The sequence below is a fragment of the Spea bombifrons genome, chromosome 5 (genome assembly GCF_027358695.1).
Source record: "Spea bombifrons isolate aSpeBom1 chromosome 5, aSpeBom1.2.pri, whole genome shotgun sequence".
Taxonomy (NCBI): Eukaryota; Metazoa; Chordata; class Amphibia; order Anura; family Pelobatidae; genus Spea; species Spea bombifrons.
The window spans coordinates 80352805-80364423 of record NC_071091.1 but is presented as its reverse complement, the minus strand read 5'-3'; the positions used below and the strand labels follow the sequence as shown (position 1 = coordinate 80364423).

The following is an 11619-nucleotide window of genomic DNA, read 5'->3' as shown; positions in this document are numbered from 1 at the left end:
GTCTTAATATCAGAAACCAGCATGTATACATAAGAGGGGGAAAAAAGCATAGCGCAGCTATGATCCAGCTCAAGTGCAAACGGAACATAAGAACGTGCAGGTTACGGTACACTGTCGTTTTGGCAGAGAATATCAATGTTTCCACAACCTCTAGGCTGAAAAAGTGGGTAACTGAAGCCTTACCTGAATCATCAGAGGGAATAAATGATATTCTTAACCGGATCTCCCCACATAAATTCAAACAATAATAAAATCAAGCCATATTGTCAACGCCCTACATTTTTTGTCTGGCTAACCGACTTCAGGGGTTAAATTAAATGTTATATGGTTCATCTTTGCTGTGTGTATATCGCTGCCCCTCCTCCCAATTGCTATATACCTTTGTTCACGTTCTCATCTCAAATACATACTAGCTTAAATATGAAGACCAAAGAATCGTTAGGTGTCATGGTGGATATGTTGTAAATATCCTGCTTTTTTGGGCTGCAAGAATGTGTTATATCAGCTTTGATTACATACATAGATTAAATAGCTACTTTGTGTAACTTTTTTATGATTGTAAGAATAAATCCACTACTTCTGCCATTTCCAGCTTGTAATAAAAAGAATTGTTTTAATGGGCAGGATTCCAGAACTGGTGTTTGGTTGTTTTCACAGAGTTAGATGGTTGCCATATGGCATTGATAGTGAGATGGTGTTGTCATCAGTTTCTATATGCAGGAAAGGAATGAATCCTCATCTGTTTCCTGAGGATAAGTAAAGAGGTTAAGATTGTACTAAAGTTTTATTTTTTCCCCCATAAAGGAAAGTAGGCTTCATATGTGTTTATATAATATACCATTCCAGACGTTTTTGTTGAAAAGATAATATTCTCAACGCATATGCAGAAGGTGGGGAACACCTGATTAATGCTTTGTAGGCAACAAATAGGATTGACAAAAAAGCCCAGTTTTTGTGAATGAGTAAACCAAAGTGATCCTTTTCCCAAAGCACCTTGTGTCTTTACATGTATATCTTGGACATGCTTTTGGCATTTTATTTTGCTTCATGTTTTTGCTCACCATAAGCATTTTTTCAACTCTATGGCTAGTTGCCCTTTTTCGATTGAACTGCTTGAGCAGTTGTTCCTGTTTTGGATTTATGATATCCAGTACCACTGAGTATGCTACAGTGAGCCGGGTGCCTAAAGAGCTCTTGTGGTCGGGAAGGGGGGTGGATGCCATATTTTGAGTGTCTAGAAGATCCGGCACTCCCTTGGTTCTGACCAGGGAGGGAAGGGGCTCCTGTTGTGGAGAGTGCAGCCCCAGAAGAACATTTGGTACCTGGCTTCCACCTGGAGCACCTTTTTCACATCCGATGGCTGGATCCATTCTCGACATACCACACACACCTTCTCTACCCAAGAAACCACCACAAACCTACCGTAACCTCTGCAACCTCAACACACCACAGCTTACAGATACACTACGGCCACTCCTGTCAAGTATATCCTCTTGTCCTGACGCAGCTACAGCTCAGTATAACCATACACTAGCCTCAGCCCTATATATGGTTGCCCCTGTAACTGTACGCAATCCACCTCAGCCATGGCATTCCACACACACATCTCCTCCAAAGGTGTTCACGTTCCGCTGTGTGCCTATGGAGGAAGTCTCGCTCACCTGAAGACTTCGCTCACTACTAACTCATGCTCTGTTCCTATACATCGGCCCTCCATCTCTCTAAACAAACATATCTCATTTAATTAAACACTTCTCTTTCCCATAACCCTAAATGTCTATTTTCCACTTTTAACACTCTTCTCTGTCCCACAGCACCTCCCTTGCCCTCCAATGTCTCTGCCTGGGAGCTTGCCACCTACTTCAAAAACAAAATTGACACCATCAGGGATAATAACCCCCCCCCATAGTGTCAATCATATGGTACCTCAACCTCCCTCCTCACCAAAATCCAGCCTCACCTGCTTCACCCCAGTTACACCCGTTGAGGTTTGCGAGGTCCTGTTGTCCTCCCACCTCACCACCTGTCCCCTCGACCCTGCACCTTCACATCTCCTACTACCCCTCTCTAGTGTAATTACCCCAACCCTAACCCACATCTTTAATCTCTCCTTTTCCTTTGGCGTATTCCCATCCTCATTCAAACATGCCATCATCTCCCCCATCCTAAAGAAACCTTCCCTTGATCCCACGTCCCTTCAAACTACCATCCAGTTTCACTTCTCCCTCTAGCTTCCAAACTGCTGGAACGATTAACTTACAATCAACTAACAAACTTTCTCTCTTCAAACTCTCTACTTGACCCTCTACAATCAGTTTTCCATCCACAGCATTCAACTAAACTGCCAACTGCACTCACTAAAATTACTAATGACCTCCTCGCAGCTAAAACAAAAGGCCAATTCTCACTGGTTGTTCTCTTGGACCGCTCAGCAGCCTTTGACGCAGTCGACCACCCCCTCCTCCTACAAACCCTCCACGGTCATGGGATCCGTCACACGGCTCTTTCATGGCTTAAATCCTACCTTTCTGACCATACGTTTAGTGTCTCATTCACTGGAACTTGCTCCTCTCCCCTACCGCTATATATTGGTGTTCCTCAATGCTCAGTTCTTGGGCCTCTGCTATTCTCCATCTACACTTCTTCCCTCGGACAATTTATATCTTCCTTTTGGCTTCCAGTACCACCTATATGCAGATGACACCCTAATCTAGATTTGCTCCTGACCTTTCCCCCTTCTCTTCTAACTCACCTCACTGACTGTCTATCAGAAATTGCATCATAGATGGCGTCCCATTACCTAAAGCTCAACATCTCTAAGACTGAACTCATAGTAATCCCACCATCTGCTCTGTCCACTTTTCCTGGGATCTCAATTACTGTTGACAACTCCACTATCCAACCAACGGACCAAGTTCGCTGCCTTGGTGTCACCCTTGACTGTACTCTCTCCTTCATCCCACACATCCAGTCCTTCACCAAATCCTGCCGCCTTCACCTGAAAACCATCTCCCGAATCCGCCCATTCCTCACACAAGAAACCACCAAATTATTAATCTACTCCCTTGTGATATCCTGCCTGGATTATTGCAACTCCCTACTCACTGGTCTCCCCCTCTCCCACCTTTCACTGCTTCAATCCATCCTCAACACTGCAGCTAGATTAATTTTTCTCACCCGCCGTTCTTCATCCGCTGTTCCACTATGCCAATCACTTCATTGGCTCCCCATACCCTTCAGAATCAAATTTAAACTTCTGACCCTGACCTATAGAGCCCTCAACAACTCTGCACCCCATTACATCTCTATCCTCCTATGCAAATACACCCCTACCCGCCCTCTTCGCTCCTCTCATGACCTGCGGCTATCTTCTACTGTTGTTACCTCTTCCCACTCCCGTATTCAGGATTTCACCCACACCGCTCCCCTCCACATTTCACCCAAAAGAACGTCAGGGAAAATGTATCTTGGATTTGTACAGTTCCAAACCTATGCAGTGATCAAAACAACAGGCATATGTAAATGAAGGATTGGCTAATCAATCAAAAAGTGACATACCTTGTATCCTCATATGCATGTCTTAGACATGTCCATGTTGGCATAAGTATAGTTCAGCTTGCTTGTTGTACACCATACTGTTGAGGGCTTGCTCATCAATGTGTAGAAAGTGACATCAAACCCAGATAATGTGATCTTGGCTTAATGTCATACACTTCTTCTTTTATATAACAAAAAATAATTAACAATGTATTCTACAAAGGCATAAAAGTCTTATCTAGCTTTCATGCTGCTAATATATTTTGCATTTTAAACCATTATAGATGATCAATTTTCCTTTTTCTTGCTTTGTCTATGTAACTAAAAGCTACCGACAGTATGTTCCTAAGGAAGTTCAAAACCGTAATTTGTTTTGCAAAAAGGAAGAAATGGTAGGGAACCTCTTGAACTTAGACAAAACACATTAGTTCAGGGTGAACTTTAAAAATCTGTACTCTGCATATAATGCTTTGTGGCGTTCCTAAGACTAGGTAACATCACTTTATTTTGGTTATTGCACAAAAAAGTTTTTTATACCAAACTTGTATTACTAGAATATTTGCATTGCAAATGCGTACAGTAGAAATGTCTGTATATATAAACATGCTTTTTTACAGCAATAAATAATAAATAAGGACAGAAAGAGATATGCCTGATTCATCCGTGAAACAAAGAAAAAAAAAATAGAAAATCTGATACTTATGTACGGTCATAAGATTGGACGTCCAACTGGATATTACCTGGGGCATGAACTTCACAGGGCTAGCTTCCCTGGAGCTATGCATCTCCTTATGCTTTTAGGAGGCAGGAAGGGGTTGTGACTACAACATAGGTGCAGGATCAGCACCAGTAATTTAAAGGGGTGGAAAGCATGAAGGATCTGAGAAGGGAGTGGGTTCCACTTCCCTACCTTGAGAACATTAACCCAAAGCCCTGGTGAAACATGGTAAGTTCCCAGTTCTGGTTGGGGCTGATGAGGGATTGCCAGGTAGCGCTGTACTATAGCCAAAACTCATGGCTAACTTTGGGTTTGTTTTGGTCAAAGACCACACTGCTATAACATTTGATTTATTTCTAGGAATTTTAATAATTTACGAAGGCTTTCTCTTTGTAGTTTCACATTTTAATAGCATGCATGGTTTTCACTTGTGTATTTCAGATGGGGCAGATGTAGAAGATGATCCTAGCTGCTCATGGCCAGCTTCATCACCCTCTAGTAAAGACCAGACGTCTCCAAGTCACGGGGAAGGTTGTGACTTTGGAGAAGAGGAAGGCATCCCAGGATTGCCATACCCATGCCAGTTTTGTGATAAGTCGTTCAGTCGCCTAAGCTACTTAAAGCACCACGAACAAAGCCACAGTGACAAACTGCCTTTCAAGTGCACCTATTGTAGTAGACTGTTTAAACACAAACGAAGTAGAGACCGCCATATAAAACTTCACACAGGAGACAAAAAATATCACTGCAGTGAATGTGATGCAGCTTTCTCCAGAAGTGACCATCTTAAAATCCATTTAAAGACTCATACGTCTAACAAGCCATATAAATGTGCCATATGTCGACGAGGGTTTCTGTCTTCTAGTTCATTACATGGCCACATGCAGGTTCATGAGCGGAATAAAGATTGTTCTCAGTCAGGTTCTAGAATGGAAGAATGGAAAATGAAAGACACACAAAAGTGCAGCCAGTGTGAGGAAGGATTTGATTTCCCAGAGGATCTCCAGAAACACATAGCTGAATGTCATCCTGAATGTTCTCCGAATGATGACCGAGCAGCTCTCCAGTGTATGTACTGCCACGAACTGTTTGTTGACGAGACATCCCTGTTAAATCACATGGAGCAAATACACAGCAATGAAAAGAAGAATTCTTGCAACATTTGCTCTGAGAATTTCCATAGCATTGAAGAGCTCTACAGCCATATGGACAGCCATCAGCACCCAGAGTCTTGCAATCCCAGCAATAGCCCTTCCTTGGTCACTGTTGGCTATACTTCAGTATCTAGTACTACCCCAGATTCCAATCTGTCTGTGGACAGTTCAACTATGGTAGATGTTGCCCCTGCTTTGACAAAAAGTCGTGGGAGGAAGAGGGCTGCCCAGCAAACGGGGGATGGCAGTGCCCCTTCGAGCAAACAAGCAAAAGTTACTTATAGCTGCATATATTGCAGCAAACAGCTGTTTTCAAGCTTGGCAGTTCTACAGATCCACCTAAAAACTATGCATTTAGATAAACCAGAGCAGGCTCACATCTGTCAGTACTGTTTAGAAGTTTTACCGTCTCTCTACAATTTAAATGAACATCTTAAACAGGTACACGAAGCTCAGGACCCAGCACTAATAGTTTCTACTCTGCCTGCTATGGTCTATCAGTGTAACTTTTGCTCTGAAATATTCAATGACCTTAATATGCTTCAAGAACACATTAGAAGTTCTCATGGATTTGTCAACCCTGTTGCAAAAGACAGCAATGCATTCTTTTGTCCCCACTGCTATATGGGATTTCTTACTGACTCTTCTTTAGAGGAGCACATTCGACAAGTTCATTGTGACCTCAGCAGTTCCCGTTTTGGATCTCCAGTTTTGGGAACCCCGAAAGATCCAGTAGTTGAGGTTTATTCTTGTTCATACTGCACAAATTCTCCAATCTTTAATAGTGTTCTTAAATTAAACAAGCATATCAAAGAAAATCATAAGAATATTCCTCTAGCATTGAATTACATCCATAATGGGAAGAAGTCTAGAGCTCTGAGTCCCTTATCTCCCGTTACTATGGAGCAATCATCTTTAAAGATGATGCAGACCGTAGGTGGCACTCCTTCAAGACCTGCAGGCGAGTACATCTGTAATCAATGTGGTGCCAAATATACCTCCCTTGATGGTTTTCAGACTCACTTAAAAACTCATCTCGATACTGTTCTGCCAAAATTGACATGCCCTCAATGCAACAAAGAATTTCCAAACCAAGAATCCCTCCTGAAGCATGTTACTATTCACTTCATGATAACGTCTACATATTACATTTGCGAAAGCTGTGACAAGCAGTTCACTTCAGTGGATGACTTGCAGAAGCACTTGCTAGACATGCACACTTTTGTATTCTTTCGTTGCACTTTATGCCAGGAAGTGTTCGACTCCAAAGTCTCCATTCAGCTTCACTTGGCTGTGAAACACAGTAACGAAAAGAAAGTGTACCGATGCACGTCCTGTAATTGGGACTTCCGCTCAGAGACTGACTTGCAGCTTCACGTGAAGCACAATCACTTGGAGAACCAGGGAAAGATCCACAAGTGCATTTTCTGCGGTGAATCTTTTGGCACGGAGGTAGAGTTACAGTGTCACATCACAACGCATAGCAAAAAGTATAACTGCAAGTTTTGCAGCAAAGCATTCCATGCTATAATTTTATTGGAAAAACACTTAAGGGAAAAGCACTGTGTATTTGAAGCTAAAACACCCAACTGTGGCACCAATGGAGCATCTGAGCAAGTTCAGAAAGAGGAGGTGGAGCTTCAGACATTGTTGACAAACAATCAAGAGTCGCATAATAGCCATGATGGAAGTGAAGAAGATATTGATACCTCTGAACCAATGTATGGCTGTGACATTTGCGGTGCTGCCTACACAATGGACTCTCTACTTCAGAATCACCAACTCCGAGACCACAATATTAGACCTGGAGAAAGTGCTATTGTTAAAAAGAAAGCAGAATTGATTAAAGGCAATTATAAATGCAATGTATGCTCCCGTACATTTTTCTCTGAAAGTGGTTTGAGGGAACATATGCAGACACATTTGGGTCCAGTAAAACATTACATGTGTCCAATCTGTGGAGAACGTTTCCCTTCTCTGCTAACACTTACAGAACACAAAGTTACACACAGCAAGAGCCTTGACACTGGGAACTGCAGAATATGTAAGCTTCCTCTGCACAGTGAGGAGGATTTCTTAGAACATTGTCAGATGCATCCTGACCTGCGGAACTCCTTAACAGGATTCCGCTGTGTGGTGTGCATGCAGACGGTCACTTCTACTCTGGAGCTTAAGATTCATGGAACGTTTCACATGCAGAAGACAGGGAATGGTTCTGCAATTCAGTCTACGGGTCGCGTACAGAACCTCCAGAAGATGTTTAAATGTGCTTCTTGCCTGAAAGAATTCCGCTACAAACAAGACCTGGTGAAGCTTGATATCAATGGTTTGCCCTACGGGCTGTGTGCCAGCTGTGTGAATCTCAATAAAAGTGCCAGTCCGAATGCCAATATGGCTGTACCTAGTAATAGACCAGTCTTGGGTCAAAATGAAAACTTGCCCACCATAGATGGTAAAAATAAAGCAGCTGTCTTGAAGACCAGATGTTCAAGTTGCAATGTTAAGTTTGAATCAGAAACAGAACTTCAAAATCACATTCAGACAGTTCACAGAGATCTTGCATCAGATGGCAGCACCACGCAGCTCAAAACACCACAAGTATCTCCTATGCCCAGGATCAGCCCATCACAGTCTGATGAGGTAACTACTGTACTGATTTATATAATTATAGTTATAATTGTTTACTTATGTCATCATTATTAACTGTTAAAATATGTTTTTTAATAGCACGTTGTATTAAGATGAAAAAAAATTGAAACTTTTTGTACAGTGGTTGTGGAATAGATGGTGTTGGCTTAATAGGGACCCCCATCAAATTTAAATTTTCAAAAGAATTGTGCCGTTTCCTTTTTTGAAGTTCTAGTTTTTAATAATGTTTTTACGCTGTTGTATATTAACCATTTGTATGTGTTGTAGCTCTGTTATCAAGTCTACTATACAGACACCCCGATTTCTTATCATACAGCCTTCCGATAAACAATTGAATAGTCCAGTCTCAATTGCCAAACACTGGCTAGTGAAAGTCTGTGAAACAAAGAATTTCATGGTACAAGCAGGACTGCATTAGCGTTACCATAAAGAATCACCTCAGTGTGGTGATTTGAGCAGGGAAAGTCACCCAAATTATCACGACTGACAAGGGAAACCACCAGGTCTGCAGATTAAATTAATCAAACTAGATGAAACCAGGCTTTTGCCTATGCCAAACATGCTGCATTTTAAAATACTACTCTGCTCCAGAGCTCTTAATGGCCTTGTTTCAAAGGGCAGAGTATGCCTTCCCTTTGTCCACAGTAGCAGTAAATGAGGGCAGTGGTTTATTTGGGTGGGGTGCTTCCCTTGGACAGACCTACGGTAGTGCCCCCAGCTGCTCTTCAGGCAGTACCTTCTGTTCCCCAAGCCACACATCCTCTGTTCTAAATTTCAAGACATGACATCATACCTCGGAAGTGGCATAGGGTGTTTGGTACTAGGCATAGACTTCCATGATGTAAATTGTCCAGTTACAATTATCCCTTACTAGCCTATTGAGCTTTGGTTCACTAGGAAGCCCTATGACCCTATGCGGGAATCTGCCCAGTAGTGTGGCAAAGGAACTGGCACACGTGAATGCTGCCCCCTGCAGTTTATGGGATTGGTAAGGTTATGGGATTTGTATACTCTTTGATCCAGTTATAAAACCCACATACCGAAGTGTAGCGCATTGCATGTACTGGTCAGCAACATGTGAAAGGCATAGATGCCCTAGATAAGATATCTAGAGAAGGTCTTTATCTTCAGTCACTGAGCACAAATAATATGACAAGCAAGCAGGGTAACAGAAGTATGTCAGGGCTGTGTACCCTTTGTTGGATAGGATGATTTAAGCGGCAGGGTCACAGAAAATGTTATTCTGCGAGACAACACTACGTTCTCTGTTTTTATGTTTTAAGGACCCGTGAAAAGCTATTTCAGGGTTATACACTGCTCTGATTCTTTAAGACCCTAAAATCATTGAGGTGAGTTACAGACAATGCTTTGTCTGTTCTGAGCTGTGGTCAGCAGAACAAATAATGATTGCACGCCTAGGCTTGATTGGATGCTGCCTTGATGAAGCGTAACCTGCAGAATATAAAGGGTTTAATTTATTATTTTGTAATTTTCAGTGGCACATAAAATGAACAGTCTGAACGGAACTAAATTGAAAGCAGCATTGTGTCAAGGGAGTCTCTGCATCACAATGCTTGCTTAGAGGAAAGCGTAAAATCACCACTTACTTGTACCTACAGCTATAAATATTACATATAGCATATTGCTATAGTCAGTGCAACAAGATGAAATTCACACAGATACACAGATCATTTTCTTTGACAACTTAATCTTGTGGATAGCACTACAGATTCTATTGCAATAAAAAAGGTAACGTCCTGAAATGACATTTAAAGGGACACATAGTCATCACTTCCCTAGTTTAATTCTGCCACAACATAATAAAGGTCACATCCTCTGTGAGATAGCAGAATTTCATCGTTTTTTTTTTTTGGCTATGGCATATGAGTCAAATGAAAAGTCCGTGGACATAAAATGAATTGTGTGTTTGGTGCTGTTTTTCATTTTGGGTTTTCTGACGCTTCTGGTCACTTATCTGTGCCTCAAGTGACATGACACCTTTTGCCAGATATAACTGTAAAGAAGGTTTTATGTTGTTTATTCCAGAAAAATAATATGCATGTACTAGAGAGTAGAGCCCTGCACGGGACTGCTTTTTGAATCCCGCTCCCGCCCGCTCCCGCTGTTTTGAATCCCACTCCCGCCCGCTCCCGCAATGTGGGTGTTCCGTTCCCGCCCGCTCCCGCCACATTTGTGGCCAATCCTGTCCGCTCCCGCCACATTTGTGGCCAATCACGCCCGCCTCCTTACCCGATTTCCCGCGCAGTCCCGCAAGGCTGCCCTCGAGTTGTTCCCTCACAGCATCTCTTCTCTTGCTCCGCCCAGGAACAAGGCGGAGTCACAGGAAGTGACGTCACATCACATGACTCCGCCTTGTTCATGGGCGGCGCAAGATAGGAGACACTGTAATGGAGCAGCGAGAAGGCATCCTTGCAGGACTGCGCGGAATTACCGCAGGTACAGTGCCTGACCTCCCGCCCGCAGCCCCAGAAAGACCGCCCGCGGGACCCGCCTCCCAATGCAGTCCTCTACTAGAGAGCTTTGCTCCACGTCATCTGGCTCCGTAGTATCTGGTTTCTGGTTTAAGTGGATAGGGTGGAAAAGGGTGGACATGAAGCCACAGAGAAAAGGTCTGAAGTCTTAGGTATGTCCTTTTGCTTTGCATATAGTGCACTAGTGACTTGATATTGGCAATATTGTCAAACCAATGGCCGCTAATATTGTAATCGGTAAATTAAAAACCAAAAAAGTATATGGCAGGGTTACAGAAGGGTCTTTATTTTAGTTATTAATCATCTAAACTGTAAAAAAAAATAGTAAGATAGGACATACCACATTCTCATTCTGCAGTGCAAGTGCATTAAGAACACCAAAGAAGAGGGGCTTTTTAAGGTTTTTGTTAGTGGGTCACTAACAAAATTAGTGGGTCACCCTCTAATTTAGACCATGACATAGCAGGAAAAAAATCTCAAGCACACAGGGTAAATACCAGTGAACTGGTGCCATTTGTGGCTTCTACTTACTGTTCATGGGATCATTCCAGTGTTTTAGAATGCAGCTGTGTGCTGAAGTAGTCTAAGAGGCTAATGTAGGACGGTTGGGTATGGCCATGTGGATCCAACACATGTGATTGATCAGACGCTGGCCCTTAAGTGCAGATGCTCATTTTTTACCGTAGCCATTCTTGAATTCCGGTTATACACAAAGTTGAAAATGGACAGCTTCTTCCTCTTTTTTTTTCTCCTTTCCTTCTGCTTCTTCCCCAAGCCCATGTTGTGCATCTTACAGGCATGCATTCTTGTTTCTCTCATTCACTCATGTGCGGGAAACGCTCCCACTGATTTAGATTGGAGCACTTTCCTGCCAGTGACCGGCTGCTTCAAGCAAATCATTTGCTGTAGCATTTTACCAAACTGAGTTTTTTTTTCTTTCTTTTTAGGTAAAGATACTTTAATAAGGATTTATTGTTGGTGATGCCCTAAACATTCCCTTTAAGATAAAAAGTATGGCATTTAATGGCATAATAAACCATATGGGGTCCTCTGTCCCTTTAAGGTTTAA

General features: G+C 42.5%; 1 protein-coding gene across 3 annotated transcripts in view; it reads left to right on the top strand.

Annotated features, from left to right (window-relative positions):
* Positions 1-11619, top strand: part of ZNF521 (zinc finger protein 521) — a 144915-nt gene that overhangs the window by 51925 nt on the left and 81371 nt on the right. For all 3 annotated transcript variants that reach the window (XM_053468234.1, XM_053468233.1, XM_053468235.1), the window contains one exon: positions 4697-8049. In XM_053468234.1, the coding sequence (XP_053324209.1) occupies positions 4697-8049 (3353 nt within the window). The remainder of the gene's footprint in view (positions 1-4696; positions 8050-11619) is intronic.